General features: G+C 28.2%; 1 protein-coding gene across 1 annotated transcript in view; it reads left to right on the top strand.

Annotated features, from left to right (window-relative positions):
* LOC107935666 (receptor-like protein 53) overlaps positions 1-25,572 on the top strand; it is a 152,411-nt gene that overhangs the window by 16,872 nt on the left and 109,967 nt on the right. The window contains exons 9-17 of the mRNA XM_041104895.1: positions 558-629; positions 3,164-3,235; positions 3,392-3,463; positions 4,729-4,800; positions 7,998-8,054; positions 8,833-8,904; positions 12,498-12,569; positions 14,149-14,220; positions 14,807-14,878. Coding sequence (XP_040960829.1) covers positions 558-629; positions 3,164-3,235; positions 3,392-3,463; positions 4,729-4,800; positions 7,998-8,054; positions 8,833-8,904; positions 12,498-12,569; positions 14,149-14,220; positions 14,807-14,878 — 633 coding nt within the window. The remainder of the gene's footprint in view (positions 1-557; positions 630-3,163; positions 3,236-3,391; positions 3,464-4,728; positions 4,801-7,997; positions 8,055-8,832; positions 8,905-12,497; positions 12,570-14,148; positions 14,221-14,806; positions 14,879-25,572) is intronic.

Below are 25,572 nucleotides of genomic sequence, written 5' to 3'. Positions count from 1 at the left end.
AATTAAAAATTAGTATAATCTATTTGAATTTCCAAAAGTTTAGTTATGTTTAGGTATTTATTGGAACTCCACATCCTTAGTTCACCATCTACCTTATGGCCGAAATTAGCTTATTCGTCCCTTTTGATCCATCATTTTTCTTTGCTTCCCATATTTGTTCATCCATAACTTTATTTGTTCTTGCTTTAATTAACTAAAGTGATGATTTCTTTTTGTTGGATGATTTTTAGATTTTGAGTGACATATTATGGGACCAATGTATCTAATTCTCCTCTACAGATATGAATTTTGTGTTTAGTGTTTTTTTGGATGTTTTAGTTTTTCCTTTTTATGATCTATGCGGTGTTTTTTTCTCGCACAAAGATAAATATTTTTTTTGTTAATTTGAGTATTATAATTAAAATATTTTTGGGTTATCATAAGTACTATAAGACTAAACAAAACTTGCATATTTAAAAATAGGTAAATGAAACAGATACTAATATGCTCAACAAATAAATTAAGGGCTTGGTAGGAAAATATTTATAAATTTTGACCGATTTAATTATACATTTCAGGTGAAATTCCTCTTGTTATTGGAAACTTGACATCTCTCCAATCACTTTATCTTAGCTATAACAAATTGACAGGTATAATTTCATGTTTCTTTTATTCTCCTTTTTTTTTATTAAATCTATGCAATTTTTAAGTAAATAAAATAAAAGTTCTTAAAAGATTAAAACCTCATTATTATGTCTAAATGTAAGAAGTTACGAAGTAAATTAAGCAATCATTTCATCATAAAAAGGATTATATGGAACAATTACTCTGCATTAGTATATGTTACTTCTATTCAAATTATCGTACTTTCAAAAAATGTCAACTTTTTGTACTATTTCTAGCTCGACATATATATTAAATATATAAGCCTGAACTTGAAAACTAATAAAAACGGTTGATTAAAATATCTTTTTGATGTAATTTTATTAAATATTAAAATATAATATATATATATATATAATTAAACTCTACTAATCATTCATATGTATAGCAAATATTATTTATTTCCAATTTTTCTTCCAAATAAAGTTGAAGTTTTGAATATTATTTCATTAAAAAAAGTTATAAATATTATTGTGTATTATGTGTAAACATTTTGAGTACAAGAAACAAATTTGAGTATTTCTTTATATACTCATATTTTATTTTTATATTACTATAATACTTTTGACTTAAAACAATTAATTACACATTTAATCCTTTAACTACTTTAAAATTAGAAAAATATAAGAATAAGAAAAATATCAATAATTTGAACTCCACATCCTAAGTTCACCATCTACCTTATGGAAGAAATTAGCTTATTCTTCCCTTTTGATCCATCATTTTTCTTTGCTTCCCATATTTGTTCATCCATAACTTTATTTGTTCTTGATTTAATTAACTAAAGTGACATATTCGTATCAAAGGCCATTTTGGCCAAGCAATCGGCAACTTTATTATGTTCTCTAGGAAAATGTTGAATGGCCCATGAACGTACATTTATACATCTGATGAGGGTAGAATTCGAGCTTGAGGGAGAGGAGTCCTGAATGGCTTTAACCACCTCCAAGCTATCAGTTTGTATCAATACACCATCATAGCGCCCTTTGTGAATGAGAGCTAATCCATCAAGAACTACCCATAGTTCAGCATTGAAGGCTGAGCATTTGCCTAGATTTTTGTTGTATCCCATAATCCACTCCCTTTTTCCATTTCTTTTGACTTCCCCCGCTTCAGAATCACCCAGGGCAATTTGGACCGCCCCATCAGTGCAAAGATTGATCCAACTTTCCGACATCTCGACTGCTAACTTTTGTTCTTTTTGTCTAGAAATGTCTTCCCTATGAAAAGAAACAAACTATTTTGCCCAAAATATATAATATCTTAATAATCTCACCTGTGCTCCAAGAGACACCCTAAAATAGAAAAAAGCTTCGATCTTTCCAAATACATCAACTTAACATGAATATAGTATGAGAATAATAATATGAATGAATCACGATGGTTATAAGTATGTGAAAACTTGATTAATTGAATCACTTTAATCCAATTCTATTTAGTTGAGTTTTCACTTTATTTAGTTGAGACTCATTTCTATTGGTTTAATTGATCAATTTCAAATTTGAGTGTCCAAACCAAATAAGTCAAATAAAGCGACATACTAAACTCTTTATATAAGTTACATTAAACCCAATACCTACATCCAGGCAGAAGTTGATTTTCATTTAACCCAAAATCAAATAATCAGCCAATCCAACTCATTTTCAATTAAATGAAATCCAACCCAACTCATTTATTTATATAGAGAGATTACTCTTTTATTTATAAAAATAATATGGTGTAGACATGCAGTCTTGCATTTTTCTGGCTTTCATTTTTTACCGTGTACTGTGGTTGGAGCCCAATATTACTCATATTACTATAAGACTAAACTAAATTTGCATATTTAAAAATAGGTAAATGAAACAGACACTAATATGCTCAACAAATAAATTAAGGGCTTGGTAGGAAAATATTTGTAAATTTTGACCGATTTAATTATACGTTTCAAGTGAAATTCCTCTTGTTATTGGAAACTTAACTTCTCTCCAATCACTTTATCTTAGCTATAACAAATTGACAATATAATTCCATGTTTCTTTTACTCTCCTTTTTTTTAATTAAATTTATGCAATTTTTTAAGTAAATAAAATAAAAGTTACCTTAAAAGATTAAATGTCTAGTGAGAGTAAATAAAATGAGATATGCAAACTTCTAACTAAGCTATTTCTATCCGTTTGATTTTTTTACTAATTTTTGCTCGACCATAGTTCATAGTATGAGAGAAATAGATATATAAATTATTAATTATATGTTTTTTTCATCTAATTTTCACCTAGTCATAAACAATCACTTATTTCAACTATTTTATTGAAACTTCTAATTTCTCTGAAAGTAAATTTATTTGTGATAAGAAAAGAGTTAAATTTTACATTAAATTATTTTAAAATTTGATTTTTAATTTGGACCTACTTTATACCCTTTTGAATCACACACTACTTCTAATTAGCTATTTCTTCTACCTTTTAGATTTGCCTTATTAAACTCTTAAAATAATTAATAAAAATAATTATATATTTACTGATTTAATTATATGTTTCAGGTAAAATTCCTCTTGTTATTGGAAACTTGACTTCTCTCCAATACCTTTCTCTTAGCAATAACAAATTGACAGGTATAATTAAATTTTTGGGTTGTCATAATTAAAATATTTTTGGTTTGTCATAATTAAAATAGGTAAATCAACCGACACTAATATGCTCAACAAATAAATTAAAGGTTTGCTAGGAAAATATTTACAAATATTTACTGATTTAATTATACATTTCAGGTGAAATTCCTCTTGTTATTGGAAACTTGGCTTCTCTTCAGATGCTTTATCTTTTCAATAACAGATTGACAGGTATAATTTCATGTTTCTTTTATTCTCCTTTTTGTTATTAAATTTATGCAATATTTTTAAATTTTTTGTTATTCTCCTTTGGAAAACAATGTGTGTGTTTTTTTTAAAAAATTTATTGAATTAACATCAAGCTTGTAACTAAGTTATTTCTATCCGTTTGATTTTTTTATTAATTTTTGCTCGACCATAGTCCATAGTATGAGAGAAATAGATATATAAATTATTAATTATATGTTTTTTTCATCTAATTTTCACCTAGTAATAAACAATCACTTATTTCAACTATTTTATTAAAACTTCTAATTTCTCCGAAAGTATATAAATAAAAATAACTGTCGTTTTAAAAATACAAGTAATTACACATTTAATCCTTTAACTACTTTGAAATTAGACAAATATAAGAATATTGGTATAAGATGCATTATTTTTTCTTAGACTAATTTATTTATTATTAGACAGCTTAAAATTATTAAACTCTTTCAAATAATATATTTCTTAATACAAATATTTAAATGCAAACATGGGTAATATGACATCCCTATGCATGAACCAACTTCTTATATAAGCAAAACCAAATGTCCTGCTTTACTATTATTCTTAAAACTTCTTTTTATATTGCTCTACATTTTTATGTTTTTCTTTTTCTTTATATACTCACATTTTTTGCTGTAAAAATAATAATTACTCATTTCATAATTTTAACCATTAGAATTTGATTCATGAAAAAAAATTAGTATAATCTATTTGAATTGCCAAAAGTTTAGGTATGTTTAGGAATTTATTGGAACTCCACATCCTAAGTTCACCATCTAGCTTATGGTAGAAATTAGCTTATTCGTCATTTTTCTTTGCTTCCCATATTTGTTCATCCAAAACTTTATTTGTTCTTGCTTTAATTAACTAAAGTGATGATTTCTTTTTGTTGGATGATTTTTAGATTTTGAGTGACATATTATGGGACCAATGTATCTAATTCTCCTCTACAACTATGAATTTTGTGTTTAGTGGTTTTATGGATGTTTTAGTTTTTCCTTTTTATGATCTATGCGGTGTTCTTTTCTGGCACAAAGATAAATATTTTTTATTGTTAATTTGAGTATTATAATTAAAATATTTTTGGGTTATCATAAGTACTATAAGACTAAACAAAACTTGTATATTTAAAAATAGGTAAATGAAACCGACACTAATATGCTCAACAAATAAATTAAGGGTTTGCTAGGAAAATATTTGCAAATTTTGATTGATTTAATTATATGTTTCAGGTGAAATTCCTCTTGTTATTGGAAACTTGACTTCTCTTCGAGAGCTTTATCTTGACAATAACAAATTGACAGGTATAATTTCATGTTTCTTTTATTCTCCTTTTTGTTATTAAATTTATGCAATCTTTTTAAGTAATTAAAAATTAGTATAATATATTTGAATTGCCAAAAGTTTAGGTATTTATTGGAACTCCACATCCTAAGTTCACCATCTACCTTATGGCAGAAATTAGCTTATTCCTCCCTTTTGATCCATCATTTTTCTTTGCTTCCCATATTTGTTCATCCATAACTTTATTTGTTTTTGCTTTTATTAACTGAAATGATGATTTCTTTTTGTTGGATGATTTTTAAATTTTGAGTGACATATTATGGGACCAATGTATCTAATCCTCCTCTACAACTATGAATTTTGTGTTTAGTGGTTTTATGGATGTTTTAGTTTTTCCTTTTTATGATCTATGCGGTGTTTTTTTCTGGCACAAGGATAAATATTTTTTTTATTGTTAATAAGTAAGACTTCTAATTAATTCACTAAAAGTATTTTATTAAGAAAATTTATTTGATAATGAAAGAATTTTAAATTTTATTTAAATTTTACATTAAATTAATTTATGTTCTGAATTATAATTTGGACCTATTTCTTACCCTTTTGGAAACAATGTGTTTTTTTTTTAAATTTATTGGATTAACATCAATCTTGTAACTAAGCTATTTCTATCCGTTTGATTTTTTTATTAATTTTTGCTCGACCATAGTCCATAGTATGAGAGAAATAGATATATAAATTATTAATTATATGTTTTTTTCATCTAATTTTCACCTAGTCATAAACAATCACTTATTTCAACTATTTTATTAAAACTTGTAATTTCTCTGAAAGTAAATATATTTGGTGATAAGAAAAGAGTTAAATTTTACATTAAAATATATTAAGATTTGATTTTTAATTTGGACCTACTTTATACCCTTTTGAATCACGCACAACTTCTAATTAGCTATTTCTTCTACCTTTTAGATTTGCCTTATTAAACTCTTAAAGTAATTAATAAAAATAATTATATATTTATTGATTTAATTATATGTTTCAAGTGAAATTCCTCTTGTTATTGGAAACTTGACTTCTCTCCAAATACTTTCTCTTAACAATAACAAATTGAGAGGCATAATTTCATGTTTCTTTTATTCTCCATTTTGTTATTAAATTTATGCAATATTTTTAAGTAATTAAAAATACAGACTGTTTTTTCATCAAAATAGAATATATAAAAATTATTAATTATATGTTTTTTCATCTATTTTTAGAAATCTTATTTCTCTCAAGTACATTATTCTTTCCAATAACTTCTTTAAAATAGAATATATAAATGATGATGTCTTTTTGTTGGATGATTTTGAGATTTTGAGTGACATATTATGGGACCAATGTATCTAATTAATCTCTATCAATTTCGAAAGGAAGCAATTAAAAATATTTAATCACATCGTTAATATTTTTCATAATGTACATGTTATATCAATTTGGTCATGATTTAATAAATTTAACCAGCAATATTTTTGTAAATGTTGAGCCAAAATTTATTGAATTTTTTTAGAATCAAGATCAAGTTAACAAAATATGTAAACATTGAGAGTTAAATTTATTATTATACTAATAAAAAATCATACACAATTGACAAAAGAAATTAACGTCATGATTAATTTCCTTCATTGCTAACTTTCAAGATAGACAGAGATTAAATTGTTTCAATTTTTTTAAGGAGACTAATTTATTCAATTTCGAAATCGAGAGGAACCAGATAAATCTTTTTACCTTATTCTTTTCATATTATTTTTTAATATTTAGTAATTTTAAAAAAATTATTTATTAAATTTCTAAACAAAGACAACTTAGTAATTTTCATTTTAACAACAAATATATATTTATTATAAGTATTTATATTTGTTTTCCATGCAATATATACATATAATATAAAATAAATAATAGCATACTATAAACTTTTTTAAAAGCCCAACTTTTTTTACTTCTAACTTATTTTTCAATATTTTTGTTCAGATAACCTAAATATCACTTTTAGGTTTAGATAATTGATTTTCGGAGTCGTTTAGTTTAAATAAGTCATATTTTATTTATTAAATATATTATTTTAAGAAAATTAACTAATAATTGAATTTGAGTGTAATTACATGTAAATATAAATGTATGACATATTTGAGTAATTATTCTAATTAGTAGGTTTCATGGATTCATTTACACTCTTGATCAATTCTTATGGGGGGTTGAGAATTAAAGTAATTATGTGAGTAGTTACAAGTAATTACAATCAAAATCAATTACCATAGGACTTTTCAAGTATACTCGTTAGGGGAGAAACTAGAAAATTCTTTTAGGGTGACCAAAATCATATTGTAATTTTTACGATAGTAAAAATGCACTATTACATTTTAATAACCTATATCTTTAAAATTTTTAAAGGATTAAATCAAATTTTTATATTTTTAGGGGAGTAAAGTGAAATTTTACCTTTTCTAGTTTAAAATTTAAAAAAATTTAAAGGGCCTAAATGAAAAATTTTCCATTTTTAGGGGCGTCGAATATTTCCTCTACAACTATGAATTTTGTGTTTAGTATTTGATATATATTTTTGGATATAAATTTGCTAGACCATAGTTCATATGAGAGAAATAGAATATATAAATTATTAGTTATATGTTTGTTCATCTAAATTTCACCTAGTCATAAACAATCAGTTATTTCAATTATTTTATTAAAACTTCTAATTTCTCTAAAACTAAATTTATTTGGTGATAAGAAAAGAGTTAAATTTGACATTAAATTCTATTAAGATTTGATTTTTAATTTGGACCTACTTTATACCTTTTGAATCACACACTACTAATTAGCTATTCCTTCTATCTTTTAGATTTGCCTTATTGTTTTATGTCTTGATTTAGTTGTTGCTAAGCCATAGTTGATATTATTGAATAGGAAAGAAATAGAGTACATGAGTTGTAGCTTTGATTACATAGAAACACAATACATATTATCTGTTTTAGACTTATTCTTACATGCATTGATAACACCACCTACTGTTATTGTTTCTTTCTCTTCTTTACACAACTCCCACAGCCTCACAAAATACAACCATGAAGTAGCTTTGATTTTGACGATTTTAAGGTTTATTATAAAAATAATTAATAAATTTTGGTTTTTTTTTGAAATAAATGTTGATGATTTTAATTATATATTTTTGGTGAAATTCCGTCAGTTATTGGAAACCTTATTTCCCTCACGGACATCGATCTGGGTCTTAACTACTTTACAGGTATAATATCATCTTTATTCTCTTTTTTGTTGTTACTGTTATGCAGTCTCTTCTATTTATAATACAATCGCGCTATATATTACTAATTAATTACAATCTTTTAACTTCTTATTATAATACTTTTGGCTTAAAAACAATTAATTACACATTTAATCCTTTAACTACTTCTATAAATCGAGCTGTAAATATATTTCACTCCAAAATACAAGTGAGAATTTACAAAGAGAGAGAGAAAACAATGCCTTAAGTAGAGAATGGCAAATTTGGGATGATGAAGAAGAGAAATAGTTAGGCCTATTTATAGTTGAAGTTCAGGGATCAAAATTGCAATTATCTTATGCCAAATCTCAATCCCACTTTTGGTGTCTTAAATCTCAGATTTTGATACCCATATCTTTCTAATACCCATATCTTTTTTATACTCATATCTTTGACTTTCTATAAATATGGATGATTTCCAATAATAGCTATATAAATTATTAATTATATTTTTTTTCATCTAATTTTCACCTAGTCATAAACAATCAGTTATTTCAGGTATTTTATTAAAACTTCTAATTTCTCTAAAAGTTAATTTATTTAGTGATAAGAAAAGAGTTAAATTTTAGATTAAATTATTTTAAGATTTGATTTTTAATTTGGACCTACTTTATACCCTTTTGAATCGCACACTACTTCTAATTAGCTATTTCTTCTACCTTTTAGATTTTCCTTATTAAACTCTTAAAATAATTAATAAAAATAATTATATATTTACTTATTTAATTATATGTTTCAGGTGAAATTCCTCTTGTTATTGGAAACTTGACTTCTCTTCGAGAGCTTTATCTTGGCTATAACAAATTGACAGGTATAATTTCATGTTTCTTTTATTCTCCTTTTTGTTATTAAATTTATGCAATCTTTTTAAGTAATTAAAATAAAAGTTACCTTAAAAGATTAAAACCTCATTATTATGTCTAAATGTAAAAAGTTATGAAGTAAATTAAGCAATCATTTCATCATAAAAAGGATTATATGGAACAATTACTCCACATTAGTATATGTTACTTATATATATATTATATATATATAAGCCTGGACTCAAAAAGTAATAAAAATGATTGATTAAAATATCTTTTTGAATTAAAAGATGTAATTTTATTAAATATTAAAATATAATATATATAAATAAACTCTACTAATCGTTCATTTTATACACTCCATTCATGTGTATAGCAAATATTATTTATTTCCAATTTTTCTTCCAAATAAAGTTGAAGTTATGAATATTATTTCATTAAAAAAAAGTTATGAAACAAATTTGAGTATTTCTAACTCAAATCAATATATATTCTATATATGTAAGCCTGAACTTCAAAACTAATACAGATGATTGATTAAATTATTTTTTTGATTTAAGATATGTAATTTTATTAAAATATAATATATAATTAAACTCTACTAAAGTTTTAGTTTAATATTTTCATTAGACCACTTAAAATTATTACTCTTTCAACTTCCACAGCCTCACAAAATACAACCATGAAGTAGCTTTGATTTTTTTTTCTTTTTGTTGTTACATTTACGCAATCCCTATATATTATTAATTAGCTTTTGACTTCTCTCCAGTTAATTATATATTTAATACTTTGACTATTTTAACATAAGAAAAATATAGGAAATATTGGTACAAGTAAAAAGAGAGCAATAATTTGAATTACAAACTATTCAACTTTGATGATGGAAATCTGAATAATTTGAATATTGAACTTAAAAGAATCTACATAAAATCTAAAATATATTATTTTTTTAACTTGAAATCATCTAAACGATTTACTGTTTATGTATTAATAAAATAAGTAAGATATAGATTTTTTTATATATGAAATTTAATATTTAATAATTTATATATATATAAAAATGTCTAGTGAGAGTAAATAAAATGAGATATGCAAAAATAAATATGTAATGAATGTATTGTTTGCCACTTTGCCTTCACCCTCCTTACTTGTCTCTTTCTCTTGGAAACTATCTCCGTCTTTTACTTGTAGTTATAGAATATTGAACATTAGTTGTGGGTATGTTAAGGCGTCCCCTGTTTTGGGGTTGTAGCCCAATAATCGTGGCTAATTCTTACTCAAATCGTCAGGTTCTATGCCTTAATCCATAGAATCAAAGTATTTGTAGAATTTTACACTCAACTATTTCCCTCCTCTCTGAATAGCCTAATCCCCTAACTAATTTCACCGTTAATCAAATCAACCTTGTAGCACTAAGACCTCATAGATTACTTTTACTTATGTTTGCCATTAAATTGAGGTAACTTATAAATTCAAACATCACAACTCTTGATGCATTAGGTATGGATTTCACAAACACCATACCTTCTCAACTGGAAATCTTCTTTCCTTACCAAACTCAACATTTGTAACAATAGTTTCTATGTTTGTTTACCCATTGAGTACACTAGTTTGCATTGGTTAGAATATTTCAACTTTGGTAACAATAATTTCTGAAATTTAAAAGCTTCTGTTTGTATACTAACAACTTCACTAGTGTTATCCCTATCTACCCTAAGCAATTTCTCAAAACTAGAAATGTCAAAATTAGGTAACAATATTATCGTTGTAGGTCATCTACCGTTAGAAATTTTTGATAACCTATCTAAATTGCAAGTCTTAAAGTTGAGAGGCGATAAGATTTCGGGTACGTAGAATTCCAAATAGTTTAATCAAGTGCAAAGAGTTAACATTTTTATCATTCTATAACAACTCTTTGGGTGGAAGTATCCCTATGGAAATTGGAAATTTTACATTATAATCAAGGGATGTTAGTGCCTACATCCTTGGAATGAAAATTTTAAAGATATTGAAGAATGATTAAAATTTATTAAATTCAGTTATTCCTTTCCTTATGATTTGCCTTATACACACACAAAACCTTATGGTAGAAATTGGCTTCTTCATCTTGGCTTTTGATCCATCATTTTTCTTTGGGTTCACCCACAATTATTGTTTGTTCTCTGCTAAAATTAATCAAAGTAATGATTTTCTTTGTGTTAAATGATTTTGAGATTTTGGGTGATATATTAATGGTCACCGTTGTTTGTTTTATATATTTCAAAACTTAGAGATTGGCTTATCAAGAAAGATGATGATGATGAGTATTAGTGAAGAAGGGGATAACAATAAACATAATCTAAAGATAAGTGAAAGAATATAAGTAAGTATTTTTGAGAAAACAATCTAAAACTGTTTTCAGCCATAAGTTTAATATAATTAAGAGAAACAGAGTACATGACTTCTCTCTCTAATTACAGAAAAAAATAAAGTGCATGGGTTCTATCATCTAGCTATTTTGACAAATTTGATTATATGTTTTAGGTGAAAGTCTTTCGGCTATTAACAATTTGACTACTCTTGAGATCATAAATCTTTCTAATAACAACATAACAAGTATAATATCATATCTTATAACAGTTGATATTATATAACAATGATTTAGAATGGCAGATTCCTATAATAGCAAGGAATTTTTCAAGCTTCATTTAGTTATATTTTCATAATAATTCTTATTCAGGCTCCTTACATGTGTAAATCTTATATATCTTTTCACCAATAAAAAAATAGTTTCAAAACTAATCATCTCATTATAGGTCATCTACTATCTAGATGTTTGATAACATTTCTAAATTGCAATTATTAAGCTTCACACATAATCAAATTTTAGTAGAATTTCAAATAGCTTATTCAAGTGTAAAGAGTTGAAGTATTTATCGTTGCATAACAACTCTTTGGAGGGAATTATGCCTATAGAAATTGGAAACTTGACTCTGCCCCAATCTTTGTATTCTGGTTACAACAAGCTCATTATCATGTGAGTTCTTACTAGTTTCTTTACTGTTCAACTCCTTAGTCCCTTCTCACCTAGACTATATCTGGGTTCTAGCGACATTTTTGGGTTCTAGTATTCTGTATGTGCAGATATATGTGTGTCTATATGTGCAGATATGGGTGTGTGTTTGCTGATTCCTTAGCAAAAAATTGTGTCAATACGGCTCTTATCTTTATTATAAATGTTTGGCTTAAAATGCACATGTGTTTTTGATAATTTGTGGCGAGAGATAAATAGCATACAGTTTAGGGAAATATATTGTATGCAATATTATCAGTTGTTTGACATTAGCTAATCACTGCTAACTAATAAAAGTTTCTAAAATATATATATATTTGTTCAGCTTCGATGATGTATCCTATATTTGAGCAAAACTATTAAGCGTGAACTATTTTATTTCTATTTGTCATCATCATTTCAACTATAAATTCGGAGTACTATAAAACTAAACAAAACTTGCATATTTAAAAATAGGTAAATCAACATACACTAATATGCTCAACTAATAAATAAGGGTTTGCTAGTAAAATATTTACAAATATTTATTGATTTAATTATATATTTCAGGTGAAATCCCTCTTGTTATTGGAAACTTAATTTCTCTTCGACAGCTTGATCTTTTCAATAACAAATTGACAGGTAAAATTTTATCTTTCTTTTATTCTCTTTTTTGTTATTAAATTTATGCAATCATATTAAGTAATTAAAATAAAAGTTAGCTTAAAAGATTAAAACTTTAAAGTCGTTATTATGCATTATGTTATGAAGTAAATTAAGCAATGATTTCATCATAAAAAGGATTATATGGAACAATTACTCCACATTAGCATATGTTACTTCTATTCAAATTATCATACTTTTAGAAAATGTCAACCTTTTATAGTATTTCTAACTTGACATATATATTATATATATAAGCCTCAACACGAAAACTAATAAAATTGATTGATTAACTTACTCGACATATATGTAGTATTCCATCATTTTTGTTTGGTTCCCATATTTGTTCATCCATAACTTCATTTGTTATTGCTTTAATTAAATGAAGTGATGATTTCTTCATTATGGGACCAATGTATCTAATCCTCCTCTACAATTATGAATTTTGTCTTAACAATAATAAACTGATACGTATAATTTAATGTTTCTTTTATTCTCCTTTTTGTTATTAAATTTATACAATCTTTTTAAGTAATTAAAATAAAAATTACCTTAAAAGATTAAAACATTAAAGTCATTATAATGCATTTAGAAAATGTAAGATGTTATGAAGTAATTAAACCTGGTTTGCACCACTACACTCAAATTTGAGTATTATAATTAAAATATTTTTGGGTTATCATAAGTACTAATAAGTACTTTTTAAAAAAAATTGATGTTTTTATTTTCTTTATATACTCATATTTTCTTTTTATATTACTATAATACTTTTGGCTTAAAAACAATTAATTACACATTTAATCCTTTAACTACTTTAAAATTAGAGAAATATAAAAATAAGAAAAATATCAACAATTCAGTATATCAATATGATGATTTGAATATTAAACTCGTTGACACCACTACATTCAACCAAATTTAACATAATTTATAATGATAGAAAAAAACTACACATTATGCTATAATTTAGGTTTCAAAATGTCAAGTTTTAGATGAAAATTTATATCTATTTATAATTTTTTTATTTTTTATTTTAAATTTAAATTTTCATCTAATTTTCATCATCATTTCAACTATAAATTTGAGTATTGTAATTAAAATATTTTTGGGTTGGCATAATACTATAAAACTAAACAAAACTTGCATATTCAAAAATAGGTAAATCAAACAGACACTAATATGCTCAACAAATAAATTAAGGGTTTGCTAGGAAAATATTTACAAATATTTACAAATATTTACTGATTTAATTATACGTTTCAGGTGAAATTCCTCTTGTTATTGGAAACTTGACTTCTCTCCAATTTCTTTATCTTTACAATAACAATTTGACAAGTATAATTTCATGTTTCTTTTATTCTCTATTTTGTTATTAAATTTATGCAATATTTTTAAGTAATTAAAAATTAGTATAATCTATTTGAATTGCCAAAAGTTTAGGTATGTTTAGGTATTTATTGGAACTCCACATCCTAAGTTACCATTTACCTTATGGCAGAAATTAGCTTATTTGTCCCTTGTGATCCATAATTTTGACCGATTTAATTATACGTTTCAGGTGAAATTCCTCTTGTTATTGGAAACTTGACTTCTCTCCAATATCTTGATCTTGGCAATAACAAATTGACAGGTATAATTTCATGTTTCTTTTATTCTCTTTTTTTTAATTAAATTTATGCAATTTTTTAAGTAAATAAAAATTAGTATAATCTATTTGAATTGCCAAAAGTTTAGGTATGTTTAGGTGTTTATTGGAACTCCACATCCTAAGTTCACCATCTACCTTATGGCAGAAATTAGCTTATCCGTCCCTTTTGATCCATCACATTTCTTTGCTTCCCATATTTGTTCATCCATAACTTTATTTGTTCTTGATTTAATTAACTAAAGTGATGATTTCTTTTTGTTGGATGATTTTGAGATTTTGAGTGACATATTATGGGACCAATGTATCTAATCCTCCTCTACAACTATGAATTTTGTGTTTAGTGTTTTTTGGATGTTTTAGTTTTTCCTTTTTGTGATCTATGCAGTGTTTTTTTCTGGCACAAACATAAATATTTTTTATTGTTAATTTGAGTAATATAATTAAAATATTTTTGGGTTATCATAAGTGCTATAAGACTAAACAAAACTTACATATTTAAAAATAGGTAAATGAAACAGACACTAATATGATATTTACAAATTTTGACCGATTTAATTATACGTTTCAGGTGAAATTCCTCTTGTTATTGGAAACTTGACTTCTCTCCAATTTCTTTATCTTGGCTATAACAAATTGACAGGTATAATTTCATGTTTATGTATTAATAAAATAAGTAAGATATAGATTTTTTTATATATGAAATTTAATATTTAATAATTTATATATATAAAAAAATGTCTAGTGAGAGTAAATAAAATGAGATATGCAACAATAAATATGTAATGAATGTATTGTTTGCCACTTTGCCTTCACCCTCCTTGCTTGTCTCTTTCTCTTGGAGACTATCACCGTCTTCCTCCCTCCGTTTATGTTTGGGCTGCTATTCGCAACCTTTGGGGTTATTTTGTCTGCAAAATATTCTAGCATCACCGTTGATCAATCTGCTTTTCTAGCACTCAAATCTCATATAACTCATGATCCTTACAATTTCTTGACAACCAATTGGTCTACTTCTACCTCCGTTTGTAGCTGGATTGGTGTCACATGTGGATCTAGACACCATAGAGTCACTGCTCTGAATTTATCAAGCATGGATCTCACAGGCACCATTTCTTCTCAATTGGGAAATCTATCTTTCCTTGCTTGGCTCGACATTCATCAAAATAGTTTCCATGGCTCTTTACCCATTGAGTTAACCAATTTGCGTCGGATGAAGTATTTGGACTTTGGTAACAATAGCTTCAATGGAGAAATCCCATCATGGTTTGGTTGCTTTAGTAAACTTCAAAGATTGTCTCTGTACCTTAACAACTTCATTGGTGTTATCCCATCTACTCTAGGCAATTTGTCAAAACTAGAAAGGTTGGGCTTGAGTTGGAATCAAATTTCCGGTAGAATTCCAAATAGTTTATTTAAGTGCAAAGATTTGAAGTTTTTATCATTGTCGAGCAACTCCTTGGAGGGAAGTATACCTACAGAAATTGGAAATTTTAGAAAATGGGCTGGGCTTCGAGTAAAACTTTTTTGGCCCAAGTCTGGCCCGAATTATATATTAAATATATATTTTTATTTTAATAAAATATATATATTTTTTGCAAGTTTTTGATGCTATTTTGGTGTTGTAAAATTTAATATGGGCAGGGCAGGGTCGGGCTCGGCTTAGCAATTTTCTTTTGGGCTGGGCTTGGACAAATTTTTAGGCCCATATTTCGGGCTCGGGAAAACGGGCCTAAAATTTTGACTTAGTCAGCCGACCCGAACCCGACCCATAATCACCTCTAATGTATCCTATATTTGAAAAAAATATTAAGCGTGAACTATTTTATTCCATCTAATTTTCATCATCATTTCAACTATCAATTTGAGTATTGTAATTAAAATATTTTTGGGTTGTCATAAGTACTATAAAATTAAACAAAACTTGCATATTTAAAAATAAATAAATCAAATGGACACTAATATGCTCAACAAATAAATTAAGGTTTTGCTAGGAAAATATTTATAATTTTTACTGATTTAATTATATGTTTCAGGTGAAATTCCTCTTGTAATTGGAAACTTGACTTCTCTTCAAATCCTTTCTCTTGGCAGTAACAAATTGACAGGTATAATTTCATTTCTTTTATTCTCCTTTTTGTTATTAAATTTATGCAATTTTTTTAAGTAAATAAAATAAATGAGCAAAAAAATGCACAAATAAAAGAATGTAAACAATCCAATTTTTAAGTATATGAAAATAAAGAAGTAATAAATAAATAAAATTCATGAAAGGCTGAAATTAAATAAATAAGGGACTGAATCGAAATTTAAGTGAAATTAAAAGTATAAATCATAATAAAATAAATAAATTAAACAATAAAACAGAATAAAGGACTAAAATTAAATGCGTGAAAATGAACAGGGACCAACTAGGAAATTATCCACATACCCCCTAAACGCACCGTTCCAACCGTTCCAAGGGACCAAAATAAAAAAATTAAATTAAATGGATAAATACACGGAAGACTATTCTTATAATATATATAATTAAACTCTACTAAAGCTTAATATAATATTTTCATTATTAGACCGCTTAAAATTATGTATTTCTTAATACAAATAAGACTCAAATATTTACAAACTTTTATAAAGAAACTATTTGAATTGCCAAAAGTTTAGGTATTTATTGGAACTCCACATCCTAAGTTCACCGTCTACCTTTTGAATCACACACTACTTTTAATTAGCTATTCCTTTTTACCTTTTAGATTTGCCTTATTGTTTATGTCTTGATTTAGTTGTTGCTAAGCCATAGTTGATATTATTGCATAGGAAACACATTGGTCTTCTAAGCTTGTAATGTTCTAAGGCTTAGGACGGTATGAGTTCCAAGATAGATATGACTCAAAACGGTTCAAACACTAGAAATAATTAGACACATAACATTTTTTCCTCTCTTCCCCCTTAATGTCCCATCCAAGCTCACCATCTTTTATCTCCCTTTCTCACCTACCTTATCTCTCGATGTAAGAAGATACAATATAATACTAGCAACTATGATTGACTTAACGAGTTTTGGTGTGCTGATGACTGGGTTTTCTCTCACTTTTGTGACTTTTTGTTTTGTATAATACTAGCAACAATATAATACTAGCAACTTATCCTGACAAAACATTGATGGGGAAATTTTAATTTGGGTGAGCTATTTTGATTGTTACAAGCTGAAAATCTGTCAATCGAAAGTTTGACCACACTCACTGCACCAAATTGTTGAGTATTTTCTCTTTGTGTCTACTATGGTCAATCGAAAGTTTGACCACACTCATTGCACCACACTCACTGAAATGACGTCTTAGACAAGCTTCATGTATGTTAACACGTATCTTGTTCTAGACTTAACACATGTTCATGGACCACGTGCTTGACTTAGCACCTCTCCTTGCGATCATATAGAGACGTGTGAACTCAATGTGCGGGCTTGTCTTGTAAGCTAGGCCTACGAGCTCTAGCATACCTACGAATTGGATGTGCGAACTCCAATATGCCCACTTTGTGGGGCCCGACCCAAATTCCTTTAAGTTTACTTGGGTTGTGGGTCAATAACTTGAACCTACTCGAGCTTCAAGTCAGTAATAGTGAATTCCATAATAAGTTTCAATTATAATAGGACACGTGATATAAACTTAAAAATTATATTTTAAATTCTTTCATTTTATTTTTCTTTTACGCCATTCTGCGCAATTCTTATTCACTAATTACATATAGATATTTAAACAATTAGGATTTAATTTTTCACCTTAAATTTAAAATTTTAAAAATTTATTATTCTCAACTTTTTCAGCTTTGCTAACCCAACCAAAATATTTGTCTACAATTTATAATCTACATCTATAATAGATTCAAGATATTCTTGACAATAACAACCGTGAACCCCAATAATAAATTATAAAATATACATAAAAGTACAAAAAATAATAATAAACACTAAAAAAATGAAATATAAGTTAGATATTAAATGGTTATCTCTTTTATAATAAACTATTAAGTATAGTTTGATATTTTTTTTCCTTCTATTTTTATACATTTATGCAATCCCTTTTTACTTTTAAGTTTCTCTGGAAGATAGTAGTAGTTTCCTTCAATAGATTACAACTTAAAGGTTGTTGTGATGCATGTAAAAATGGTTAGAAGTAGTGTAGTAAATTAATCAAGCATGTAATACATCATAAATATAGTTATTTTATAATTTATATTCCAAAGAATCTTCAAACTCCTAATATCTCATTTTCAATTTTATCTCTAAGGTCGAATTCCAGCACCACCACCTTTATTGCAATGGTATGCAGTTTCAACTAATAACTTAATTGGAGAAATCCCTTCTTCAGTATGCAATTTGACTTCCCTTAAGGTTATGGCTTTAGATGAGAATAATTTGGAGGGAACAATTCCAAAGTGCATCGGAAACATGAGTTCTTCTCTCACAGTAGTTGATCTAGGGAATAATAATTTTCATGGTCAAATACCAGAAAATTTTGCTAAAGGTTGCATGTTGAGAAGTTTAGGCATCAACAACAATGAATTAGAAGGGTCACTACCACGATCCTTGGGTAATTGCAAAGGTTTAAATCTTCTCAATGTTGGAAACAACAATTTGAATGACACTTTCCCAAGTTGGTTAGGAAATTTGGATCAGCTGCAAGTTCTTATCTTGAGGTCGAATAGATTTTACGGCCAAATAGAGAGCTTTGATATTACAGTTTCTTTAACTAAATTGCGAATCATTGATCTTTCTTACAATAATTTTAGTGGCTACTTACCTACTCCTTTTTTTGAGCATATGCATGCCATTAGAGATGAGTATGGAAAGAATGTTGAACCAAATTACATGAGAGAAGTAAAGCCCACAAAAGATCCATTTGGTGTATTTTGGGTGGATTATGCTTCTGGTTTATCTGTTACAGCAAAAGGGCTGGAAATAAAGTTTGAATCACTATTATCCATTTGGACGGTTATTGACCTTTCTAGTAACCAATTCAGGGGAGAAATTCCAAAAATACTTGGTGAGCTTCATTTACTTATTGTCCTAAACCTCTCCCATAACTGTTTAATAGGTCCTATCCCATCATCTTTAGGTAATTTGTCAGAGCTTGAATCATTAGATCTCTCATCAAATAAGCTGGAAGGAAGAATTCCAACAGAGTTAAAAAATCTTGGATTCTTAGAGGTGTTAAACCTTTCTCAAAATAATCTCAAGGGACCCATTCCTCAAGGCAAACAATTTGATACTTTTACTAAAGATTCCTACATGGGAAATTCGGATTTATGTGGTTTTCCATTATCAAAAAACTGTGGTACTGATGAGGAAACTCCAGCGAAATTTGATAGAGATGATGATGGTGATGAATTGAATTGGAAATTTTCAATATTGATGGGTATGGATGTGGGTTGGTGCTGGAATGAGCATGGCATACATTGTATTCACGACTGGAAAACCATGGTGGTTGATTAGGATCGTGGAGCGAGTCCGACAAAGATTTGCAAAAAGGTAGAGAACGTTGATTAGAACAGAAAACTTCATTGCTTGGTGGTATGCAGGCCTTTTTCTGTAGCTGTTTAATAAACATTTTGTGTAGGTGCTTGATTGTATGTTATGTAGTTTGTATTATGTTTTCTTAGGTCCTCTCTCATGGCAATGTTCCCTGATGTGTTTACGGTAGGTGCACTAGTTTGTAAAGACTGTCTTTATGGGAACCTAGCTTTTTAATAAAATTGAAATAAGGAATAGATGGTTAATTTATTCCAAAGAGTTTGTGAAGAATCAAGGGAGGTAAAATAATGCAAAATTATATGTTCAATACTTTAGAATTGAATATGGATCATGGTTTTAATTGCACAATACATGCATTCTTTGTTTTTAACCTCAATCAGATTTGTGAGGTTGATTTATTACAGGAGATTTGGAATTGAATTTATAAAAAGATATTATAGATATGTAATTCTTTTTGTGAAATTATAGATGTATTTTTATATTTTTTATTGAATTTTTTTTACAAATTATAGATGGTATAAAACTTATTTTATACATTTTCTTTTAATGATAATATTTGATGCATTGTTGGTGCATAAGTTCTATGCACTATCGATGAATAATAGCATAACACATTATCACATTCTATTTGAGTAATTTAATTAGAATGTGTACAAGTTTAGGGTTCAATTTAAAATATGAGTAATAGTTTGAGATGTTTGGTGGAATTAATCCTAATTGCTCCTACCATCTTGGGTAAACTATAGAATTAGTCACCCAACTATGAATTTTTTTAATTTAGTCACTTACATTTATATTATTTCTATTTTGGTCACTCACACTTAAGATTATTTCTATTTTGATCACTCTCCGTTAAATAGTTAACGGAAGTGATGATGTTGCCTTTTCCAACTGGCATAATAATACGTTTATTTCTTAATACTTACACATTCTATCAATTTGATTCTTATTCTAAATAATTCAATAAATTTCACACTCCATATTTACAAATTCTATCAACTTTATTTTCAAACACATATAATTAAATATAAAAAATAATTATATTTAAACACATATAACTAAATGCTGACAAATTTATATGTGTGTGATTTTGATAAACCCAAAAGCTCAAAACCCCCGCAACTTAGTAAACTTGTGGTTTTTATAGCATTTTCAATAGGAACCCAAATTTTCCCATCACCTAGCAAATAATTAACAAAAAAGGAAACAAAAAGCTTCTTGTAAGCCATTTTCAAGTCATCATCTTTTGCATTCTTATTAACTTGAAAAATAGTGTAATAATTTGCACCCATCTCTAAGTATAAAATTTATTATAAAATTTATGTTCATCTAATTTATTTGCAATTCATTTAGAAAAATGTGTAAATTTTCTAGGTTTTCGATTTTCCAACTTGAATTTAGATTTTTTTGTAATATTTTTAATTTTTAGTTACATGTATTTTTATAATTTATAATTTCTTTTATATTTAAAAAATATATAAATTTCATATAGTTTCTTTTAAATTTTTATTATATTTTATAAAAAAATAGATTATGGCATCCTAAGAGTGTCATGTGTCCTATATTTAATATTGTAACAAAACCCTTGAGGGAATGAAAATTTAGGTACCAACTTGGGACAAAAAAATCATAAGTACCAACATGGGAGGAGGTGTCAAGTTTGAGGGGCTAAATCCATATTTGAGCCTTATCATTATAATTAAATATAAGCACATATAATATTATTTAGATAAATATATATAAATAATTATATTTTGTACGTTTTTATAATATATACTTTATATTTAATTATATGTGTTTAGATACCTAAAACATGTAAAGGGTGATGGATGGTACCAAATTCATATTTACCTACAATATTCAGGATTAGCAATTATCCTACTTGATGTTCTTTTTGCAGTTGCCGAACTTCGGGGTTTCTATGTCAGCTCGTTACATGTTAAGCTTGGTATTGCTGCCATAGTTTTTGCCTCTGTGCAACCAATGAATGCATATCTCAGACTGGAGAAACCTGCTAATGGGGAGGACGCTTCCAGAAAGAGATTAATTTGGGAGTGTTTCCATGTAATTATCGGCAGAGGTGCCATTGCCGTAGGAATTGCAGCACTTTTCACTGGAATGAAGCATTTAGGAGAAAGATATAGAGTAGAAAATGTCCACGATCTTAGCTGGGTATTAATAATATGGTTCTTGGTTGCTGCATTGACTTGCAAGAGCGACTCAATACAAGTTCACAAGTTCATATATAATTTTTATTAAAATTAAAAGGAAAGTTGATCCTCCAACTAGCAAGATTTTTGTACAACAATAAAGATGCAACCAAATACCCACATCCGGCCCTCTCCCTTTCACCAAATCAAATCATCTTAAAAAAAGACGATGATTCCAAAGCACCATAACACCCCATCATCGTTAAATCATACTAATTCCATAAGACCCACAGCGGCTACATTTCTTTTATTTTCTGTTTCAACACTTACCATTTTACCTTACTTCTGTTTAAAAATTATATTTTGACCCCTAAATTTTCTCAAAATTACACTTTGGCCCCAAAATTTTTGCTGCAATTGCAGTTTAGTCCTTCTGGCAGCAACTTGCACACCTACCCCCTGTGATTTCCAGCCACCGGCCTAGGGCATGACCTCCCTCTCCCCTAGCCACCTACCACCTGCAAAATGAAGCAAAAATAAATTATAAAAGGCGTGTTTTACCCCTAAAATGGGGAAGGCTCGAACGAAAAAAAATTTTGGAAGAAAAAATAAAGAAAAAAGAGAGAGCTTTTTTTTCAGAAAAGGGGAGGAGAAGAGGAGTGCTCCACCGCGCCCCGCCGTCAACCGCCGCACCAAGCTGGGGGGAAGCGCCGTCGGGGGTTGAACGAAGGAGAAGAGAAAAAGAAAGAAAGAAAAAAAGAAGAAAGAAAGAAAGAAGAAAGAAGAAAGAAGAAAAGAGGAAGAAGAAAGAAGAAGAAAAATGAACAGAAAAATTATTTTTAATAGTCGGGTCGGTCCGACCCGAACCGACCCGTATGACCCGTGACCCGGCCCGACAGCACCAGCAGATTAGCAGGCCACAGTAGCAGCCCAGCAGCCCAAAGCAGCCCAGAAAAAAAACAAACAAAGCAGAAAAAAAAGAGAAAAGAAGCAACCCAAAGCCCAAAGCACCAGTCCAGCAGCCAGGCCCAGTGCGCAGGCAGCCCAACAGCAGCCAGCAGGTGTGCAGGCCCAACAGGCCAAAAAGAAAAAGAAGAGAAAGAAAGAAAAAAAAAGAAGAAGAAAAAAGAGAAAAGGTTTCAATTTGCGTAACCCGTTCGACCAAGCTCGTGTTTTGGACATTTTCGGTAATTTCGTTTATTTCGCTTTTAATTTAATACTCATATTTTTATATTATTAGTACTTTATGTATTTTTATATTTTTGTATTTATATTTTTAATTTAATTTAATTTCAATTTTATTTTATTTTAAATAATTTTAATAAATAAGGCAACGAATCGATTTAACATTAAATCGTTAATTTCATCGCTATGCTGGGTGAATTTCACTGGTTTGCATTAAACTCGATACGCCCTTTTAAAAATAAAAAAATATTCAAAAAATTTCGTGTTTTCAAAAAAAATTCTTGTGTTTCAAAATTTTTATGTCTTCAAAATTTTTTTTCTCGTGTCATAAAAAATATATATTCGCGTTTTCAAAAAATAAGGCAACGAATCGGTTTGACACTAATTCGTTGATTTCATTGCTATGTTGAATGAATATCACCGGTTCGTGTTAAATATAATACGTGCTTAATAAAAAAATCGGAAAATTTGTGTAAAAAAAAACTCAACATGTTTTCAAAAATTCCGGTGTTTCAAAAATTTACGTGTTTTCAAATTCTAGTGATTCAAAAAGTTTTCGTGTTTTCTAAAAATTTGTGTTTCAAAAATTTTCGCGTTTTCAAATATTTTCATATTTTCAAAAATTTTCGTGTTTTCAACAATTCTCGTGTTTCACAAATTTCAGTGTTTTAAAAAAATTTGCACTTTAAAAAAAATTTCTTGTGTTTCAAAAATTGTCGTGTTTCAAAAATCTTCGTGTTTCCAAAAATTTTCGGGTTTTCAAAAATTCTCGTGATTCAAAAATTTTCGTGTTTTTTTAAAAAAAATCGTGTTTCAAATTTCTCTTTTTTTAAAAAAAAAATTCTCATGTTTCAATCGGATCACGAGTAAATATTAAATTGAATTCGTATTTTTTGAAAATTAAGACAACATGCGTTTAACGAGATACCAATTTTGGGCGTCGCGAGGGTGCTAATACCTTCCTCGCACGTAACCGACTCCCGAACTCTAATTTTCTCTGGATTTTCACGTAGACCTAAAATTACCTCTTTTTTAAAAAATTTTGAAAAATAATTTTTCTTTTAAAAAAAGAGAATTTGTTAGTTGTCCGATCACACCTAGAAAAAAAGATCGGTGGCGACTCCTTTTTCAAATAAAATCGAGATACTGTTTTCAAGTTTTCAATAATTACTTCGACTAGCGCCCGAGCCCAAAATTTTAGGCCACTACAGCTGGCGACTCTACTGGGGAATTTTTTTGAGAGTCGAGTCTGATGTTAAATGCGTGTTGTTAAATTTTTAAAAAATCCATTGTTCAAATTAATTTTTAATCGTGATCCTTGAATTTTATTTTTGAAATGTCATGCATTTGCATTAATATTTTTCTAACTTGTTTTATTTTTCTGTTTTTTTTTCAGCTCTAAGTTTTACGATTTTTTTTAGTTTGTTTTTTTTTTAGAAAAATAAAAAATAAAAGGTTTGTGAGTTTCTCCCCACACACCGTGCACTTGCATTCTTGCATAACATGAGCTCTCTACCCGGGCTCCGTCCGTTTAAATGGAAGTAAACCTACGCCTTCGTGAGTTAACTCGTCCCTCCGCACAGGCTAGTGAATTACTTTCGGGTTACATATGACTTATGCTTTCGTGAGTTAACTCGTCTCTCCGCATAAGCATAAGTAAATGTAATCCCTCGAATTGAGCTCGCAAGCCCATGACGGGTGATAACCGAGGCTCCGTACTAACTTTAGTAGGTGACAGTATGGACAATTCGAGTGCGTCTCTAGAATCGAAACCACATATAGTGAACCATATGAGCCACCCAATCAGAGCCATGTCGAACCTCTATCCGTTGAATAGTCACCAAAATAAGTACACGGAAGAAACGTCTCTTACCTTTTATTTCTTTTACACTTATCTGCAGATGAATTGAGTCTGTTTAATAAATTGGATCGGGCAGATTATCATGTGGGGTAAGTTTATTTTGTAAAGCATGTTGAGGCAAAAAAAATGATGTGGGTTTGTTCCTCCAAATTGCATGATTGAATAGCTTAATTTGTTAAATTTTTCATCGTCTTTATTTTTCTTTTTTTTCCCTTCTGTTTATATCTGTTGTGATCCCTAACCTAAGTTTATTTGTCTTCATTTTGTTTTTCATCATGATCATAGACATTTTATTAGGAAGGTGTTGATTAGAGATTGGTTGCCAAAAATGGGTTTCTGATGGAGGAGTCAATTGCACGAGTAACCGAGAAAAATGTTGTAGTTTAAGATTTGTCTCTGAGGACTCAAAAAATGAAAGGGGATAGTTTAAAGGAAGAATACACTTCTGATCTTCCCGAGCGTGTGACCTCGAATGTGCGTCAGAATGATCTTGAAGACTTGACTAGGATTTGGAAGCAGTGAGACTCAGATACTAGAGACATTTTCACTGAAAAATATGGGGATATACCTCACTTGATAGCAATCAATGTGAACGAGCAGTTGATTCAAGC

Source organism: Gossypium hirsutum, chromosome D11, assembly GCF_007990345.1.
Source record: "Gossypium hirsutum isolate 1008001.06 chromosome D11, Gossypium_hirsutum_v2.1, whole genome shotgun sequence".
Classification (NCBI taxonomy): Eukaryota; Viridiplantae; Streptophyta; class Magnoliopsida; order Malvales; family Malvaceae; genus Gossypium; species Gossypium hirsutum.
This window is presented reverse-complemented; position numbering and strand designations above follow the sequence as displayed.